This window comes from Xiphophorus maculatus, chromosome 16 (assembly GCF_002775205.1).
Source record: "Xiphophorus maculatus strain JP 163 A chromosome 16, X_maculatus-5.0-male, whole genome shotgun sequence".
NCBI classification, from domain to species: Eukaryota; Metazoa; Chordata; class Actinopteri; order Cyprinodontiformes; family Poeciliidae; genus Xiphophorus; species Xiphophorus maculatus.
In genome coordinates, this window is record NC_036458.1 from 21,881,171 (window position 1) to 21,902,761 (window position 21,591).

General features: G+C 40.2%; 1 protein-coding gene across 7 annotated transcripts in view; it reads left to right on the plus strand.

The window, feature by feature from the left end:
* The window catches only part of LOC102220793 (phospholipid phosphatase-related protein type 5-like), a 47,310-nt gene that overhangs the window by 24,228 nt on the left and 1,491 nt on the right, over positions 1-21,591 (plus strand). For 4 of the 7 annotated variants that reach the window (XM_023349487.1, XM_005802789.3, XM_023349488.1 and 1 more), the window contains 5 exons: positions 13,069-13,189; positions 14,644-14,894; positions 15,098-15,274; positions 16,054-16,181; positions 18,123-19,094. In XM_023349487.1, coding sequence (XP_023205255.1) covers positions 13,069-13,189; positions 14,644-14,894; positions 15,098-15,274; positions 16,054-16,181; positions 18,123-18,231 — 786 coding nt within the window. In that variant the 3' untranslated portion in view covers positions 18,232-19,094. Of the gene's footprint in view, positions 1-13,068; positions 13,190-14,643; positions 14,895-15,097; positions 15,275-16,053; positions 16,198-17,811; positions 19,095-21,591 lie in introns of those variants that run through there. The other 3 variants (XM_023349494.1, XM_023349490.1, XM_023349491.1) reach the window with 3 other exon arrangements.

Below are 21,591 nucleotides of genomic sequence, written 5' to 3' on the forward strand. Positions count from 1 at the left end.
GAAATAGCTTCTGATTTTAGTACATGTGACCATTTAATGCTGCACATTCAAAGAATGACCGTTTGCAGTTCTTTATAATCCGTAAAATGTTTAGAAAATCTGCTGTGCATAATAATTTGGAACAGTGCATTTTGAGTTTTTTATTTTTGAAAAAAAAAAAATACTGTTCTCATTAAAATCAGTGAAATTTGATTTATACTGTAATAGTTCATGACTCGAACATTATACTGACCATCATTTGCATTGACCATTTAAGAAAATCCGAGAAAATATCACTTGCATAATAATTTGGAACACGGTGTGAATGTCTTCGTAACTTTATATTTTCGTTGTTCTGATAATGTAATTTTTAAATATTAAATGATATTTACTGTTACTCAGTACTTGAGTAGACTTTTTGCCACGTGCTTTTTCACTCACACTTCAGTCATTTCCTGGATGGCTACTTTTTACTTATACTCCACTTAAAACATATTTAATTAGTGCTGCGCTTACTTGAGTACAATTTTTGGTACTCTATGTACCTCACCTTGTGAGTCACGCAACAAATTACGTCCTGCTCTGAAGATGGCGAGAGCAGATCTGCGGGGTGCGAGGAGGTCGTCCGTGTGTGTGTGGATGAGTGTGTGCGGAGATTAAGGAACTAAAACAACAGTCAGCGATGACCGTACAGAGACGTGATGAGAAGAGGCAGACAGGTCATTAGAGGAAGAGCTAACATGAGAGAAAACGAGGGAGGGAAAGAGAGAGAACGAGCGCGGAAGTGTGAGTGAAGACAGAGCGATAGTGACAGCGAGCAGATGCTGTCTGAAGAATCGGACTCAGAAGAAACAGATGCAGAAATAACAAAGGTGCCAAATTACGAAAAGACCTGGTTCACGTTTTTGAGGTTTCGTCACAAGCTTCAGTGGATTTTAGCGCCATTTTACTTGACATTTCAGCAAAAATAAATGCATAAAGTGACAGAAAAGCGATGCATGGTTTTCTAAAATTTTCACAAATCGTAACCTATTTTTTTGTTTTCGTCCCTCCTGAGCCAATTGTTTATAGAACCATTTTTTTGCTGGAGTTGCTTTTTTACCAAATAACTCAAACTCAGTCAGATTGGATAGAGAGCGCCTGCAGACAGAAGGTTTCAAGCCTTTCCACAAATACTTAACCAAATTCAGGTCTGGACTTTGACTGAACCATAATATCTAAATTCCAATTAGATGCACTTGAATTTTAATTAAGGCTGTCAGAAGAAAGATGTCTGAATGAAAATGCAGACTTTTACATTTACTTTGTGGTTTTCCTTCCACTTCATGTTGGCATTGCGGTTTTTGACTCTTCAATAGGTAAAAAGTGGAAGAGTTGAGAGCTCTATCTGTTTGTCTTGTGGGCGTTTCTGCGAGTTCAGCTGCTAAAGCCCCTTGTGAGACGGTAGGCAGCGATCCTGATCACCTGACTAAGCGCAGACCCCGAGCCGAACCGCTGACATCCACTGTGTGCTACAAACAACACAAAGCGCTGCAAACAGAAACAGCCTCAACACAAAGCAGACAGATAACCGGATTACACATAACCGCGGCGCGGACTTATCGCAAAGGAAACAATACCTTCCAGCTGGATCAAAACACAAACACTGCTGATGCTTGTAAGCAACGTACATTAGAGTTTCCTCCGGAGGAACAGCTGCTGTTTGGGATAGAAGAGTCTTTATGAATATGGATTTTTAAAAAAAGATGAAAAGGAAGTAGAAAAAAGAAGTGATAAATCTTGGAATGTCTTGATCAGAACTCCGATGATGACCTAAGTCATTTTAGGACATGAATTGTACAATAAAGTTAATAAAAAAATATATGTGCTTGAATGCTTGGCAGCTTTAAAATGGAGGGACATTTTAAAGCTACATTTAATAAAAATGTAATAATTAATCATTTTTAAAAAAGTTGCATCTGTGTGTTTTGTTCCAGTTGCATCGGACTAAAAATATTTAGTCTGAATTGGAATTTCTGCAGGTTAGCTGAGTTACAAATACTGTCAGCTAAATCTGGCACAGCATAATCATTGGTTTGCAACCATATCTAACCTTACTTAACGTTCTGTTCCTACTCACTACGTTTCCATATGAAGCAGTTCGCCAGTGCTGCATATGTTTTGAGGCGACTTGTTGATAATCCAGGTTGTAATATTTCAGAGCAGAAGAGGCAGACACTTAATTATGTGTGGAAAAAAAACTCACAGGGAAGTTGTGAATGAAATGGGCAAAATTGCTTTCACCATTATAAAATCTAATGACGACACATGACACAGTCAGCAATCCTCTGCTGTCAATGTAGTACTTTGAAAGCAAAAAACACAACTGCATTGCTTACATGGGCTTGTTACTAGGGGAGCTGCACGAGTCCAGTTCAAACATATAGAGTATTTTAACAGTGTAAAAAAAAACTAACAAAACTGTTTTGTTGTCTGCTTCCTACAAACTGAGATGAAAAAAGAGCCGCGAACACGTGATGACAAACCCCAGTCATGCATTTTTGATTTCCAGTGTTAGCAATGTATTTTTAATGGCTATGTCTTATTAGTTGTAGAGACAGTGAAATAGAAAAGTGATAAATAAATAAATGAATGTATGGCATTAAAGCAGGTCTAGTTCATATATTTATGACTTAACTTTTATTTGATAAACGTACATGAAATAAAGGGAGGCATGGACTTAAAGTGTTTTCACAATGTCATGTGAAGCTATTGTGATAATCATAAAAGTGATACGAACTATTTATTGCTTCTTTTTTACGCAACTGTATGTCTGTCACAGCAATCGTTGCTGCACAAACACTGTTCTTAAAAAACACTCCCATTTGTAATACTCTTTGTCCCGACACCAGTGACTTAAAGACGTTTGATTTGTTTCACGAAGCTGCACACAGTGCAGCCTTTTTATCATATTTTCAAATGTATTGATATTTGGCAGCTAATAAACAAAAAGTGGAGAAAATGGTCAAACTAACAATCCTCATAAGACGTACAGTGACAATGATGACTCAAAATCCTTATCCCGGTAAGAAATGAATCACAATACGCGATAAATGATACGATAAATGCCCATCCCTAACATGGACACTTGATTTTGTGGGGAAAAAAAATAAAAAATCTGGCATTTCACTCAATATCTTTCATTTGGCTTTAAGAAAAGTCGTTCCAGGAATCATGAAAGAAGCAGGAAATGAGTTCAGTGCGGTAAATATAGGGAAACCCAGTTAGCATGGTCTTTTTTTTCTCAAGAGTTTCTAGTACTTTGTACTCCTTGCCAAAGAAATTTACGTGGCACCACGTTGCTTAAAAACGTGCCGCCGCTGCTTGAGTGTTTAGCAGCACTAAGAAAGCCACAATTTAACTTTGCAGCTCTGAACTACACCCAATAATCCAACGTGAGGAAATCCTTAAATCCGCCTTAACAGAGGCTAAATTACTTGGGATGTTGAAGTGGGTCAGAGCACACAGGATGCAGTAGTTTGTCTGCTGTAACCTGTGCTGACAGGGACCGCGGTGGGCAACAGCAGCAAAGTACATCGGAGGCGTAACTCCCGGCAACGGAGCAATCTGCTCGGCCATTTGCTGCTGGTTCCGGATGAGTCCTATCTCTGCTCTGCCTTGTGTTTAGGGCTAAAGTGGCTTCAGAAAAAAAAGAAGATAATACAGAGCCTTGACCTTTTATATGAGCTTGGGGTAAGAGGTTTGGGTCTATTTGTTGCCAAGCAACGAGACTACTGCAAATGCACCATTGTGTTGGGGAAGTTTCATAATCCTCTGCATGTGAATCGCAGTGAATTTAAGAAAGAGCCAGAGAGATGTTAAAGGAGCATTAATTATTGCTTTTTCAGGAATTAATTAGACATAAACAAAAATATTCCCCAAACGTGAGTTTGCGGCGTCCTCCGGGCCTGACTCGGGTCAGACGGTTGCATTCGGGCGCCAAACATTTAATTAAAACCATCCGTCACATTTTAAAACTCCATTACACAGAGCCTGCCACCGTGCTTCTACAGAAACGCACGAGGACATTGTCTTGTTTTCAGGTTTGTTAAGCCTCAAAACAAGACAATGTTTTGAGGCTTAACATTATGAACGTGGGTTTTTAAAAAAAGAGAGTTTACAAATTGTAGAAAAAGGAAGTGACAAATCTTGGAATGTCTTGATCAGAGCTTCTGTTCTGTATGCATATAAAGAGAAACAGTGAATGTCAGTGGCAGCTCCCATAGTAATGATAATAAAAGTAGTTATAATTTTGCAGTATCTTTTCAGCTCACCAGACAAAGATTTTTACTTCTTTTTATGATTCTTTTTATTGCTGAGACGTTTTAAAGGCGCAACGGGAGTTGGCAATTTTGTTTTGTTTTTCTCATGAAATGATGAATAAATAAAAAACATTTTCATCCATTTGTGCTGGCTTGTTTGAAGTAAAACAATTCAAAGTGTAAAAGGTAATCACGGTGGACCCCTTTGAATAGGAAAAGGTTGAGGTTTTCCACCAGCCAGGTTGGCAAAAATCAATGTGGCTGCCGCAGATTTCAAACGTTGTGATTAGGGATGCCTCCGAGTCCTCTGATTTCTATACTTCGAAGAAATATTTAGAAAAATGAAGAAGAGTGAAGAAACAGATCTAAGATGTCCGTTAATTGTTGTGTTTTTTTCATACAGAACACTTCTGTGAGATATCTTGAACTGTTTTACTTGCACTTCTGTCAGTTTGTGACATTGGATCCTTCACACATATAACTGCATCCTGTATTTGTTAGCGTTTTCCGTTCAGAGAGACGTACATTATTTTTTACTTATTTTATTTTTTCCGGGACACGCCACCTATTCACACTCTGCCCACCCTATCCGTTATATTGTTGAAAATGTCCGGTATTCACTGTTTTGTAGGGGACTGATAGGCTTGCTCTGTGGTTTTCGACTGTTAAAAGAATAGTTTTATGTAGTATTTTATTTTTCTGTACGTCATGTTATAATGTTTTCCTACCACTACTTCCTCTTGTTTCCTGAACATAGAACTCCCACTGTGGGTCTTTGTGTTGCTGCCCCAGGCTAACCAGGCAGATGGTTTGGTTAGCGTTTTTAGGAGAAGAAGAGTAGAACTAACACCAGCAGCCTTGAAATAACGTGATTGGAGGAAACAGCCTCCTTTGTCAATCTTTTGCAACAGTCAGACAATAGAAAGGAGGACAACTTCATGGGAGTATTAATAAATAGCAAAATTAGCTATACTAAAGAAGTACGAAATCATGATTCCTGCATCCCTGCCGCACATTAAAGAGCCTCTATCTGTTCTATCTTTGCAGGTAATATCCATAAAATCTGGAAGTTTTTACTGCCTGCTCTGTTTCTGGACCTGTTAAATGGAAACTGCTCCCATAAAACTGCTCATAAAGATAATCAAGATAGTATTAGATTATGTTCCTGCTGCCAAGTTTCCAGCATCTCCTTTTTCTTCTACAATGTAGAGAAGGGAGAGACGGTGCCTCATCTTCTGGCGTGTTCTCACAACAACTCCCAGTCAAATCTATGGGATTTTAAAGCAAGTTCTGTGTAGTTAATTATCCAGTTTGGGAGAAACAAAGAAGCAATGCAATAAAGTACATGAGCTGAACAGTTCTTCTGTAGTTAAAAAGCTCTTTTTTTTAAGTCAAGTGTGTTTGTATAGCACATTTCAGGAACATGGCAGTTCTAAACATCTTAAACGCATTATATAGTCAACAATTGTGAAAAAGTCTGAATGTATCTGCTCTGCTTAGCTAGCGGTCTCTTGTTAGCGTTCGTTTCCACACGGTAACTTGTCTTGGTGAAAGGTCCAAGTGAGTCCAAGGGAGTGATGACGTATTCAGACCAGTGCGTTAGCCCCCTATTTTTACTCATATCCTGCATCGCAGAGGCCGAGGTCGCTGTAGATGATGAAAGATAAAGGAACGTTAGTGACAGGGAGGCATCTCTGTGTACTTTACACATGAATAAGTTCCCCAATCTTGTCAGAAGCATTAAGTCCTGAAGCTTGCGACACCGCACAAAATGGCTCTAAAGACAGCGGCGCAGATTAGTTTCATTAGATTAACCGTTCTAAATATGTCACCGAGATGTTTTGCTGCTAAAGGTAGCAGCAGCTCCCGTGTCGACCTTTTTTTTTTATTATTTATTTTGGTTTGTTTGTTTTTCTTTCTGCTTGCATGATTTCCCCAAAAACTGCCAGAAGTAATCAGATGAAGCTCATTGGAGAAATTATCGGGATCACTGGTTAAAGTGTCGACGTCTGTCGCTGGTGTTGGTGGGCTAAAACGTGATCAAACCGATGACTTCTCTGTAATCGGCCTAAAGGCTCTGGGTCAGCTCGGTCTGTAGCTCAGCTTTAGTTCAATAAATAATGACTCAGGGTACGATGTCATGTGTGGTTGTTGTTCATCCGTAAAACCTTGAAGCTGAAAGCAGCGCTTACATCATAACTGTATCCTGTTTTATTTATACAGATACTTGGAAATTATCAAAGACAAACAACAGCCTCGCTCCCAAAATGGCTGCACGTGCCTCACTACCTGCAGGTCTTCAAGAACCCATAAACATTTCCCCCCAAAGCATCTAAAGTGGCTGTAAAATGCTAACCAGAATTAAATGAGGGGCAACACTTGGTGTCCGTAGAGATAATAAATAACCTGAGCCGTCAAACCCATTGTAGCTACTATTTTGTAGTTTTTGAAGTTGAAACACAGAAGTGTTTTTAGGACTATACATATGAACTTGGAAATCAAATGAGACTATCGAGATAAGTCCTACCAACTACCCAGCCCCGTGTTGAACATTTTGCTCCGTACAGTGCTAAAATTCTACAATCCTAAAACAGCGCAGAAAATCAGCGCCATTGTTCGTCTCCATGTTTTCACTGACTGGTCCGGTTGAAATTCTACTGGAAAATCCATCTCAATGGGAGAAATCCCAGATGAAGCAGTGAAGGGAAATGAGAAACAAACAAAATTTCACAGAAAGCCAATAGCCTGGCTAGATTTGGTGTGGGGAGGTTTGAGGCAAATTTGCGACAGTAGTCCACAAGGAGTAAAACTTCCTTTTTGACATTGACAGGCCATGTAGAAACTTTTAATCTAAGAGTACAAAACTATTTGTTAAAGTGCATGATGAGTGAAATGTGATTGGACCGGTATGTATCTTGCATTTATTTCCTTATATGGAGGAATCAGCTGAATGAGCTGAGAAGCATGGAAAAATTACATACAGAAATTGGACAATATTTAGACACTATATCTTTGTTTTATTTTAATTTTTATTTATAACCTATTTTTACAATTTCCAAAAACTTTATAAACTTTTAATTAAGCAGGTTTGTGGCTTTTATTGTACCAAGTAGTCAATTATTCCCATTTAGATATTCAGATATTTTGGCTCCCTAGTGGATTAATAAAGAAGCTTAATGTAAAAGAAAATAAAATTAAAAAGTATCCGATCACGTAGATGAACTAGTGGCAACAAGGACGACAAATTGGAAGTGGTAAATAATTAAAAAAAAATCTGGTTACAGAAGGAAAAATCCAAAGTATTCCAATTGGCTGAAATTGGTATTGATATCCACAAAAACAGTTACCAGAACTCGTCTAGATTTTTGAACTAAATATCTGATTTAGTCACAGATTTATCCAATAACACTTTCATGTATCGTCTTCCTTGACATATTTAGATTTTAATTGTTTATTTCATGGCTACGTACGAGTTAAGTGAGTCGAATATTGGCGGAGGGGAACACAGAAGCAGCCTTTGCTGTGCAGCACTGGGACTCTGACTGGTCTGGTCTTTACAGCTTTATTGACGTATTTCCTGCTATCTGTGACGCACAGCTTCCCAAACTCGGGGAGGGGGGAAACACTCAATATCGACACGGTGAGTAAGCTGCCATCGGGTTTCGAAAACATCCTTAAACACATTGACAAAGTAGCGTCTTCTGTGATAGCTCCATTATGTGCAGATTTGCAGAAATTCACACATTTTTGTAACATAGTGACACAAACAGTGACCCAGTTACTCATACGCACAGCTCTCTGTAGCTATAATTGGGTTCCATAGTACTGATGCTGTTCTTACATGCATGATGAGTAAATCTTTACTCTTCTGTCCTGTTCTCAATTATTCCATTTCTGTGTGCTTTGATATGTCCTTATTTACACCATTCCCAATCCTTACATGGTGTAAGTCATCAAATTCTTTGACACATCTAACTCATTGTTTAGGGCTCAGGTCTTGTTTATTTTTTCAGGAATTATGGATCTTTTGTCTCTACACGGCACAAGTGAAAGGGCACTGGGAGGTCGGCAGAGAGAATCTAACGGCAGCTGAGAGATCATTTCTATCTGCTTCCTCAAATAAAACACGTGAATTATATGAAGCAACAGACGCATGAATTATTCATCCTCCTCCAGTTCTGAAACAGTTCTGCCTTTCTCTTCGGCGAGCCAGCCGCACTTCAAGAGATATAAAACCTTAAAAGAGAAATTAAATTCTTTCATTCATTATAAAGTTTTACTTAAAATGTAATTTAGTTTCATCCAGAATGTGGGAAAACTATGGATGGAAGATTTGTTAATTCAAGTATATTTTGAAAAACTTGAATTGGATACAGATGGAAATAATGTGATGTAAACTCTTTAGTAAAATAAATGTTTTATTGATTTGTAAGTCGATTTTGTTCATTTTTATTTCTCAAAGTGCTTAACTGCCAAGAAATATCCAAAAATACGCAATGCCAAGTATGTGGGAGCTGATATGCTTAAAGGGGCGGTATTATGTATTTTCCAGGCATTTTATATCATAATCCAGTAACTACGTTACCTTCAGTTGTTATGAAAATACTGTATATATCATTGTGACTTAAAAGAAATGTAACTTCATAATTTCACACCTTGAATTCTGTCTCTTTCTGAAACTCAGAAAGTCATCACAACATGGCTCCTCTATTAATCCTTTAACAATGTATTTACCAATGTTTCACTGAGAAGTCGCTCGTATAATGAGCTCAGCAGATGTGCAGGTCTACCAGGTGTTTGCTAATTGCTGCTGGCTAGTCTGAAGGAGCTGAGTGGGGGAGTCAAAGCACAACCCATATATAGTCATAGCTAATTGTAAATGTTTTTATTTAACAAAATGTTTCTCAATTTGTTTCAGGCTGAGGATCACTTTACTCATTTAACAAACACTCACCGACCACCTAGCTTGAAATCGCCCTCGCAATAACATAACGTCTTAAAATACACAACCTGAAATGAAAATATTAGACTCTTAACTAATGAGGAAGGTGGAGCTATTTTGGCCACAACAAAACCACAAACAAGTCTACTCAGGTTTGAGTTGTCTTAAACTTCTGAAAGTGTGGAATCTAAGTTTTACAATAATGTCCCATAACACATGGAAATAAAACAAATCAAGCTGTTCATTACTACAAGTGTTGCGTGCATTAATAACATTTTAGGGCTGCACGTAATTTAGAATCAGACTTGAGTTGCTTTGGCAGGAAAATAAAAACATTTTTTGCACCGTTAAATCTAAAAATTATTTACATATTTCTATCAAATGTTCTTATCTATTATATTTAAATCATCCATCCATCCATCTTCTTCTGCTTATCTGAGATCGGGTCCCGGGGGTATTAACTTCAGAAGGGAGGCCCAGACTTCCCTCTCCCCAGCCACTTCTTCCAGCTCCTCCGGGGGAATCCCAAGGCGTTCCCAGGCCAGCTGAGAGACATAGTCCCTCCAGCGTGTCCTGGGTCTTCCCCGGGGCCTCCTCCCGGTGGGACGTGCCCGGAGCACCTCACCAGGGAGGCGTCCAGGAGGCATCCTGACCAGATGCCCGAGCCTCAACTGGCTCCTCTCGATGTGAAGGAGCAGCGGCTCTACTCTGAGTCCCTCCCGGATGACTGAGCTTCTCACCCTATCTCTAAGGGAGAGCCCAGCCATCCTATGGAGAAAACCCATTTTGGCCGCTTGTATCCGCGATCTCGTTCTTTCGGTCATGACCCAAAGCTCATGACCATAGATGAGGGTGGGAACGTAGATCGACCGGTAAATCGAGAGGTTCGCTTTTTGGCTCAGCTCTCTCTTCACCATGACGGACCGGTACAGCGCCTGCTTAACGGCAGACGCTGCGCCAATCCTCCTGTCGATCTCCCGCTCCCTTCTTCCCCCATTCGTGAACAAGATCCCGAGATACTTGAACTCCTCCACTTGGGGCAGGACCCCCCCGCCCCCCGACCATTTTAAATTAAATAAAAATAACAGCCGTTGACGTGTGTGCTGAGCATTATAAGCAAGTCAAGTCTTTAAAAACGAACAGTTCTCTCTACTGTACGAGTCAAACCTTTAGCTCATGTCATGACAAATAAACGTTGTTTACATGCAGTACCACTAGGGGGCGCCCGCGGACCTTCAGTGGTTCGGAAACCACAGTTTGAGAAAGGCAGATTTTACTTTAAATAAAAGGGGTAGATGCAATCGCTCATGCTAAAGTCTCAATTGTCTATTTTTGTATTTCCACATTGCTGGCCTTGTACTTTTATACTGAAAGGGAAGTTCAAGCTCTTTATTGTTCCTGAGCTGTATTAGTAATGTGGGGAGGAAGGCAAATACTACTACACACTTTGTAACACCAGAACATTCAATCCAATGTCTCATATATTCTTTCAAAAGGGAATACAAACTGGACGAATGAGATGGCAGACAATGTTAGAGGTTTTGAAATTGTAGAGGTGAAAAGGAAAGTTTTTCAGATTTTTGGAAGCATTCACCCGCATCACTGTTCTTTGATGAAACATTTTCATTGTTAGGATTCCAACTCTAATAATTAAAAAAAAAGAGTCAAAGATTTTCTGCCTCTATTGTCGTCTAACTGGCTGCAGGATTGTGCTTCTTTCTTGTTCCCATAGCAGCTTTCTGGTTATAATTACTGCAGTTTGCACCTTTAAATGCTCTACAGAGCTCTGGGTTCATACACTGGCAGTCATTTATCTCTCAATTTTTAAAATAAAATCAGATAAATGTATTTTAAATCAATAAACTGCAGATTAATGATATGTTTATGTTTTTTGAAAATTAATTGTGAACCTCAGAATAATGTTTGTTCTTGATTAAACAAATTGATTTCTTTGTGGTCCTTAATTCTGGACATGCCTCAATCTTTACATGAGTGCCCCCATGTGGTCAAACATTTTCTACCTCAACTATCCAAAAGTAAAGTTGAAGAGCTTGAGTTGTAGCATTTAGCATACTGAGGTGGTGAGTCACATTCAGAGGGTCAAAAATACACGTCACATGTGTAGGATGGCGATGTTACAGCGTTATTTACCTGAAATAATGTATCTTTGTATAGACAGATATGCAACAATTTGAGCAGTGTTCATGTTAACGTGTCCAAATGTGTTGCTGTGAACAACAAAGAGTTGTAGTTAGAGGTTAATTTAAAGAGGTTCTAAGTGTTGGTGTGAGATTCCTACTAATGCAGATGAACTTCCATAAAGATCTCTTTCTTTCTGCTTCTTTACATTATCCAGGTTAAATGTTCAGTGTGACTTGTACACCAGTTAAGGTGCAGTATTATTTGATGTTTTGTGGGCTTTGTTCAGGCTTAGATACTGCAAAGCAGCCGTCCCCATGGAAACGCCACCTATCCTGTCTTTTAATTGCCTCAGAAATGCTCTCAGTGTGATGATTCCCCTAATATATCTGATTTAACCCCCCCACCCCCTCAGCTTTGATTTCATGCTTGTGTTAGTGCTTAAGAGTGTTGCCATGGAGCACCCAATGGGGCGTTGTTGTTTTAATGGGAGAAACCACTTGGCTGGGCATGCACTTCACAGGACTGGTGCATTTGGCCAGGTCCCTGCGTGCTGCTAACGCTTTTAACTTGGCTGGACCTAGATAATAAAGCTGAAAAGGCGCGGGACTTTGATTGGAAAAAACGGTCGCTCCCCTCATTTCGCTCTAACCGTCCTTGTTCTTCCTTCATTTCCGTCTACAATCACTACACAGGCAATTGTAGTGGCTCACTCACTGCCAGAGTCAGGCACAAATGGAGCAGAATGTTAAGCGTGCAGATAGAGAGAGGCTGATGGAGCGCCATCGCTGATAAAGCGGGTGCCACTACACTCACAGGCAGGGCGAGCGCATTATCGGAGTGGATTTACAGGTGAGGCGTCTCTGTATTGTAGAAAACTACTCATTTCTGAGTCCTGGGATTTGGTATAAGCTCAGGTATTTGGGGGCTGTAGGCCCATATGCTTGCGAGCCTCACAAGCTGCAATTCCATTGCAAATGTGCGCAAATCTTTTTCAATATTCTGCTAATGTCGAAGAAACACAATTCTGCAATTGCAGTGTTTCCATAAAGAAAGAAACATAATTAAAATGACACGTGAATAAGTTTGTCCACGCGATAAGTCATTAAAGAACAAGTCGTGCCATCAAACTCTTACCCTACCTACCTCATACCCGTCTTTTCCACCAGTAGTAACATCTGGTTGTTGATCACGTGACTCGTGCCGCGAAAAAAGTGTTTCTGTTGCAGTTTTGCTAAATAAAACTCGGCTGTATTTTGATACAGCTGAAAACACACCTCACGCTAGTGCAATAAAAATGTAATCAAAAAACGTGAGTCTTTTGGAATTGCCGTGTTTCCAATGAGCAAAACTATTTTCGTAATTCCAATTTGCGCAACTTTAAGTTGCGTTTCCACTGACGTAAAAAATGTGAAGATTGGAATTATGAAAACAGCAAGACTGTCCTTCAAACAGTTGAAAGAAGGAAAAAGAAATGCAGTACTACTGTAAAAAGGACTAGAGATGGTAAGTTTTGACCAAAATAGCCTTATTTCATTTAAAGAAGGAATGTTATATTTGCGACGTAACGCATTGCACATCTTATCCATCATTAATGTTTCACTCCAAATAACTGGACCACGATAATGCCCAAACTCCAACACAGCTTCAACAAACAACAACGTGCTGAATATTACACTTTCCTTTGTTTCTCCTTGTGTTGCCCAGATTCTTGTTGGGGAACTTTGTGCGTTCTTCACCAAGGCAGAGGGAACCCAGGAAAAGACCATAGTCACCGCAGACTGCTGCTACTTCAACCCCCTGCTAAGGCGCATTGTACGCTTCTTAGGTGAGGAAGCGCAAACACAACATAAGACATTGTACCTGAGAGTACTGCTTTTCTCAAAGGTCCCTGACAATACCCTTGCTGAACCATTGAAACCTAATAAAATATTTCATGCAAGTCACATCCAGAAATTTTTAAAAAATGAAATTTTTTATGTTAATCAAAGTCTAAATATCTGTCAGTAAATGCCACAGTCTTTCTTCTTCATTGCCAGTGATGTTATTCTGCTAACTTAAAAATTACAAAGTAATTGCCATATCCTCAGTCATTATTTAATGTAATAAACCTTGAATGTGAATTTAAAAACTATATTTTCATTTATTAATATGAAAACAGCCCTTGTAAGATTTTCTGGGTAGTATGGATGAAAAAACATCTAATGTACACCAACGTTGAGCAATGTTTCTGACATCTGTGGATTCTTCAGTGGCTAATGAAATGCAGTCTTCACTCTGTGCAGCTGCATTGTCATTGTTTGGTAATAATTCACATTTTTTGATTGTAGTAAAGCTGACATAGAGATTTGTCTTGGTTTTTTCACACAGTTAGTATTTTGCAACTCAAATATTACATCAATGACCCAAGAGTATTCTTCAATCTCACTCTGTTAAGCTGCTGATGCTGGAGAAGATTCTCTCACCTCGGCATGCTTGATGCTTGAAACTGGAAGTGAAACTGACAGCTAGGCCTACTTTCTGAAATGGTCTTCTAAAAGTGATTTTACCACATGCAAGGCACGCATAGAGCATTTTAATTTTATGGCAGTTTGTCCTTTATGAATTAAAAAAATTAAACAAGAGAATGGTGTCACAGTAAAAGTAATGTATCCTGTCTTGATGCAGCAAGACACTGTGAGTCCCATACTCTGCCACAGAATCCCTAAAATTTCCTCCCATTTGCACTGCATAAACAGCATTTTTCATCAGTCTTGACTGGAATCAGTCTTACAGTGGGCTTATCTTCTTGAAAGCTGTACTGCGTCTCATTGAGGCTTGAGGATGAATGAAAAACATCAGGAAACAAGTCAGGCCACCATGAAAGACATCGCCGCAACACTTCAGTTTGTCATCCAGTCCTGGTACATGAAGCTGTTAATTGGACGATTAAATGGGCTGTGATGTTGAAGGTAGAACATTCAGGATCCCTGCAGGGAGACTTTCATGAATATTAAGCAGCTTGCAAGTTTGCATCTGGAAATGAATCAGCTGAGGTGAAGACTCCTGCGACGATTTCACACCTTGGCTGATAATAAAGTGTTAGCGCTATTTTGAGGAGGCGGGATGCGGGGGGGGGGGGGGGGGGGGGGTGCGGGGGAGCATCCTGTTTTTTCTCAAGGCATGTGTACAAGATTTGATACTAATCTCCAATATTTATCATGCTTTCATTTCTTCTCTCATGTGCAAAGATAACATCTTTAACATCTTATCCCCGCTCCCCACTGCTCCTCTTGCACCCAGGAGTGTACGCCTTCGGCTTGTTCACCACTGCCATTTTCGCCAACGCCGGCCAGGTGGTGACAGGAAACCAGACGCCTCATTTCCTGTCCGCCTGCCGACCGAACTACACCGCGTTGGGCTGCCAGTCGACCATGCAGTACATCACCGAGCGCCGCGCCTGCACGGGCAACCCGCTGATTGTCATGTCTGCGCGTAAATCCTTCCCGTCTAAGGACGCAGCGCTCAGCGTGTACTCTGCCTTGTACACAGTGGTAGGTCGGAGCATGCTGCTGGTCGTATGATTATTCAAATTCATACTAGTTATGAATTTGTTCCAAGTGAGGTTCCCTGGAATGCCTTTCTTATTTGCCTTGCTATTTGAAAAATCTGTCAAAATCTCGAAAATTAGAACATGCCATTTTGGTCACTGCCTGTGCTTTTGTATACTGTATCCCTTTTGACCGGCTCTCTGCAGATGTATGTGACACTGGTGTTTAAAACCAAAGGCACCCGGCTCACCAAGCCCACCATCAGCCTCACTCTGCTGTGCCTGGCCGTGCTGGTGGGAGTGGTGAGGGTCGCCGAGTACCGCAACCACTGGGCTGACGTGCTGGCTGGATTCTTCACCGGTGGCGCCATCGCTGTGTTCTTGGTGGGTCTAAAAGCATGAAAGCATTTTTTTTTTTACCCCTTCAACCTTGTCTTATTTTCTCGTGGAATACTCACGAGGTAGGTTTTTCAATGTTTTCCATTTGACTGGAAGTTTATGTGACATGACTAACACAACAATGTGGTAATTGTAATAATAATTAAATGATAAGAAATACTTTAAATTTGAATCTATCTAGTTATCTAGCTAGTAAACTTGCTATCTAGCTACCTTAATAGCTGTCTTGCTAGCTAGCTTGCTTCCTTGCTATCTATCCATCTAGCGTGCTCCCTGGTTATCTTCCTAGCTAGCTAGCTACTCAGCATCAGTGTTTTCCACTGCTAGCATAATCTTTGCTGGGGTCAAAGTAAAATTTAGTTTTAGGTTGCCTTTTTATGATGGACTTTGACATATAGGTTGCTTCAAATAAGCCATACTTACCAGCACCACATAATACAGTATATTTACCCACTTTTGTTTGTTGAGAAGCATTTACTGTAGTTGTATTCTGTGTTTTCTACCATTGATGCTTGCTTGTGCTATATAGCTTGATCAAACTCTGAATAAATAACACAGACACTCTTTGGTCTTAAAACACAACCTCATCTCTTATTCTGATATAAACACAAAGAGATTTTGCATGCTGAAAAGTTTGTTTTTCAGCATAGCCTTTTAAAGATGAGTAACCAAAGATAATCTCCAAGACTGCAGCTTTGTTGTATTTTAGGTGGAGCCTTTAGACATATTTCCCTCCCCCTCATAATTTTTCTCTCCTTTTCCAGGTAACTTGTGTCATTAACAACTTCCAACAGTTTCAGCCAAGCCCGCCTCCGCTGCGACCCCAACGTCCTGAATCCATGCTGGGCATGCCCATGGTGACACTGCCTTGTGTGGAAAGTCCACTCGAAAAGTTAAGTGGCCCTCAGGTAAGGGGTGGGGGATGGGTGTAAAGCACTGTGCCCACCAAATGGCTGAGATAAACACCCCTTGTCTCTTAACTGGATCTGTTATCCTCCTTTTTTTTCCTGCCCTGTAACAAAAAGAGTGTGCATGCGGCCCATGTTCCCAGCTAAAACACCCGAGTGAATCCTTTAAATCTGTGCACACCTAAGCGGGAAGCTGAAAAGGGCGTAGCGGGGTTCCTCCTTAAGACAGAGAATGGATCATTATCTTAGCATAAGTAACTATATAACCATGGGTTTTCAGAAGGTGGGAGAGTTAGCTTCCCCTTAGCAAATTCGACAACCGCGCCATCAACTGCATCACTGCTATTATTTCTGTAAACTTCTGTTTTTTCTTTTCTTCAGTCAAGTTTTTTGCAAAAACAACAAAAAGCCACTTTTAGCATCAGTTCTGGAGTTCAGACACAAAAAACTGACCTATGAATAAGGTTAGCAAAAAGTGCAATTAGCTATTAGCAGTTAACAAATCAAGTACATAGTTGCTACTTTTCAAACGTTCATCTATACCAGGGGTGGGCACTCCTGGTCCTCGAGGGCCGGTGTCCTGCAACTTTTAGATGCATCTCTACTTCAACACACCTGAGTCAAATAATGAGGTCGTTAACAGGACTCTGGAGAACTTGACTGCACTTAGGAGGAGATTCAGCTGTTGGATTCAGGTGTGTTGGACCAGGGAGACATCTAAGAGTTGCAGGACACCGGCCCTCGAGGACCAGGAGTGCCCACCCCTGATCTATACATATGGTATATGTCATCTACATGGTAAAATAATTACGTTTTACATTAACTGCAAATGATCTTGTTCAACAATTTATTAATCATATGTTGTGCAACAAATATTAAGTCACCCATTAAAAATACAGTTAATACTCTGTTAGCATAAACAGAAAATAATTACAGGCACAAGCATTTCATTAGCAGTGCTTACAACCCCGGTTGAGACTTTACATGTGCAAAGCTAGCAAAGATGTACCCTGAATTGCAATCCAACAAAAAAAAAAGACAGAAAACTTTTCAGATATTTATTAGGGAGACTTTCAAAGCTAAAAAAGCTCAATGGAAACACGGCAATTTCGGAAAACAGTCGCTAAAAAGTTTTTGCTCTAGAGTGAGGTGGTGTTTCAGTCGTATCAAAATTGTTTTTTGCTAAACTGCAATGGAATGTTTTATTTTTTTGCATTATGCCAGTGTGTATACAGCTCAAAGAGCTTATTTTTAGGCATTGGCCTCTTTGGACAGCTGACAAAGTTGTGTTTCTTTTTTCTTTCGCGCACAAATGTGCGAAGAAGTTTTCACACAGCTAGTTTCAGGTTAGACCTTGAGAACTCCTCAGCGTCATCAGATTGTCTAAGACACAGCGACAGCAGCAGTCCTCACTGCCCCATAAAGTTTTATCCTCTCCTAAAAACGTGCTGCATGTCCTAAAGCGATTCTCAGTGGGGGTGCTGTCCGAGTAGCCGTGTTGATGTCTTTCGTCCTCTGTTGGTCCGTCTCCGTCACTAACCCTCGCCTGACCGGTTCTCTTTCCTCTGTCTCCCCACTTTGTCTTCCTCCTCTCGATCTTTCACTCCCTTCCAGCACCCTGCACTCTCTGCCTCCCCGCCACCTTTCAACGCCTACATCCAGCCATTCTAACCAAACATGAACCCCCTTTTTGTTACTGTCATCCCTCCACTATCTCTGTCTTATTTCTGTTCGCACATCCTCTCTGTCTCTCTCCCTCCATTACCCCCGACCTTGAACAATCAGTTCATTCGACACATTGCACTGGATTATTCTTCTCTTCACCCCGTCCCTCTGTCCCCTTCGCCTTCTTCTTCTTTTCCTTCTTCTCCCCCCCCGACTCCCCTACCTCTCTCTCCTTCTCACTCCTCTCTCTACCCCTGCAGACCCCGCGGGAATCTCCATTCACAGAGATCACATGACCATCAGCCCTATCGGTTCCCCGCCACCCCCGATGTCCTCGTACAGTCTCGCTCCATTTCCAGCGAAGTCTAGACCAGCCGGAGCAGCAGCACTCGCCACACTGCGCGGCCCACGGGTCGGGTCGGAGCACCATGCTGCATCGCTCCTATTCCACGCAGGTCTAGGCCCAGCAGACATTGACCCCTCCCCCTTCCACGCCCCATAGACTTCCTTAAATGCCGGGGAACCGATAGGCAAACTATTTCAGACTTCTTTCTCAAAATACTGTGAACAATCAGCGGAGAGTCACCCATCTCTCTTGAGTGATTCATTTTTACATTCTTTTGTATCAAATCAGTCGCAATGGATTTCTTCTGCTTTGACTTAAGAGATTTTTGTACCGCTAAGTTCAGACCTGTGGAACAAGAGGCGGGATCTGACAGCCAGTGGGGGGATGACCTCCGCCACATTGGACCAAAGACACTCGCTGCAGGCAATGTGTCGAAATCTGTTAAAAACACCTTTTTACCGAGCCACACACTCAAAATAATCATAAGCTGCGTTTCCATTAACCCTATAATTGCACAATTTGACATTTCTGAAAAACACATTTTTCAATGAAAGCGGTGCTATATGCTATTGAATCATGGGGTGTACTTAGATTTGTCTATGACTATGTTAGCAATCAAATGCACTTTCTTTTTTCATAACTGCATACCGCAAATGGTTTTGATTTTAAAGTCCCATTTTAGGTTCTTAACTGTTTAACAATTTAACAGGTGTCGGTATTTCATCACTTTAACTTTTAATAGCGTAGTTGCCGAAAGTCATATTTAGGCCAAATTGGGATATCTGCGTAATACTGACCTCTTTACCTTGCTACGTCAAAATACATTTGCTTAATGGAAACATGCTAATTTTGAAAAAACTTGTTTTTCAAAATTTCTGTCACTAAAATAAGGTGTTTTTTTTATTTATTTATTAAAACTAGTTTAATTCACAAAACTGCTAAATACTTTTTTTCATATCATACAAGTCATGATCAACAACAGGATGTTATCTTTGGCTCAAACCATGAAGAAGACAACGGGAAGTAGTAAGAACTGAAACGTTGCGATTGCAAATTTGTGGGGGTTTCTTGACATTAGCGGAACATTGACAACGTTTTGTGCACATTTGCAACGGAAACGCAGCTGTAAGCACACGTGTTTTTTTTCTTTTTCCTGCTCATCTCAATCGAACGCGCCGCTGACATTTGGGTGATCCACTCTGTACTGCGTGTGGTCCATCTCGAGCAAAGCACAGTCGGCAGAAACAACCGACAAAAACAGACAGGAGGAAAAAGCACAGAACCTATCAGCTGCCTGTCTTCTTTAGAGCTTTTTTTTCCCCACCCTGAGATGGGTGACATTTTACCAAATTCTAATGGAAAAAGTATCAGAGTTGCTGACCGCAGCCAAATTAATGTTGTTTTGTTGTTGTTCCTACATGCTGTATGAGATTCTTGTTTGGTCGTTGTTCCGCTGGGTTTGGAACATTGTTTTCCCAAGGAAAAAAAAAAAGTATCTTTTTTTTTCTACGGATCTCCCCGGCAGTGTAGCTCTTCTGACTGATTCTGAAGACTTTATGTTCACTGATCTGTATATAAGACGTAGATGCCATAAGCGCCACATGCGGTGAGACAGTTTTGCTGAATTTGATTTGCACACTCTGCCCCTTCATCTCCCCTCCCAGACACGGTGCCATCATTGTGCTGTGAAAGGGTTCCCCCTGCTGGATGGCCTGTGCACAAACACACTAAGGAACAAAGGAAAAAAAAAACCTTCTCAACATATTGCAACCTTAAATGTATTTTATTAGGATTTATTGATGATAGACCAATACAATGCATCGGAAAGGAAATACTTATCAAAATTTTCCTGAAAAAATAATTTAAACCTAAATTTATATCTACCCCCTTTATTCTGACTGATTAAACATAAATCCAGTGTAATCAGTTTCTTTAATGAGATTATTAGTGATTGGAGCTACTTCAGCTCCAATCACTAAACAGAATTGAAGGAGGTTGACTTGATATCTGGCAATGATTTATATCAAAGCACATTCACATTTAAAAATGGCCTAGTCAAAGTCTAGACCAAAATCCTCTTCATAATTCCAAGCTGTTCAGAGCTGGTGGACAGCGTTGTAAAACGCCCGACATGGCCACTGAAAGGTGGTTCTAGAAAGTTCTGCCTTGGGGAGGCAAGAAGGAGAATGAATACAAATGCGCTCCACACTGTTAAGATTTTCATTCAAGTATCATTTTCCCTCCACGTCACAAATGTGCATAACGTAGTTTTGGTCCATCATGTAAACTAACCAATAAAATGCACCTGCATTGGGAGGTCTGATAAAATGTTGAGAAGTTTAAGGGATGCCAACACTTTTGGAACGTCACTGCACTCTAAAGCACACAAATGCATAACTAGGTGTTGCCATGCCCGCGCTCCTATACACCCACTTTCTAACCCCTGAATCTTCTTTGTATGATACTGTAAATAGAGACATTTTTGTACTTGGGCAGCAGAATTTTTACTAATTTCACTTCATGTTGAAATTGGGTGAAACTGTGTGGATTTTTAAAATGTATTTTGATGGAGAACGTGGATTCTGACTTTGCAACGCCGAACAGGTTGAGAAATGTTTAAATGACTCGCCCTTCGTATCCAGCTGTAACCAACCAATGGGAGAGTCTCCTGGGAGTTTCTGTGGGATCACACTGTTTTATTGTTCTGGCTAAATCTAAGTACACCCTGGCAACTTCCACGAGATTTAAAGTTTGTTAAAAAAATTTTAAAAAAATTATAATAATTGGAAAGAAAATGTTTTGAAACTGAAAATAAAGATTTGAAAAAAAAGACTTTGAATCTGAAAAGTACTTATGAACATTTTTCAGTTTTAAACTTTTTTTTGTTTCAAATATTTTATTTCTGTCTTAAAATAGGTTTTCAGTTTCAAATCTTTTGTTTTTGCCGTTTCAATTTGTCATTCTTTTGAACAAACTTCATGGAAGGTTTTCCTCTGGGATAATATGGCATCTAACAAAGTCCTGTAAACACGTCAGGAGAGAGGTTGAGGCTAAAAGCGGTGATACGTGAATCCTGGGGGTGTACTTAGATTTGTCTATGACTGTGTTAGCAAACGAATTTTCTTTTTTCATGACTGTAAACTGCAAACCTTTTTCAGTTTTAAAATCCCATTTTAGGTTACTGATCAAACACGTGTTTTTATTTTGCCACTAACGTACGTGATGTCAGCCTCAAAGCATAATTGCCTGGAATTATGTTTAGGCCAAATTGAGATATTTGTAATATTGATCTCCTCACACTGCTCCATCACCTCAGCCTATCAGAACACTTGTTACCGTCCAAAACTAATGTTTTTCAATTCCCATGTTTCCCGCTTTCTCTC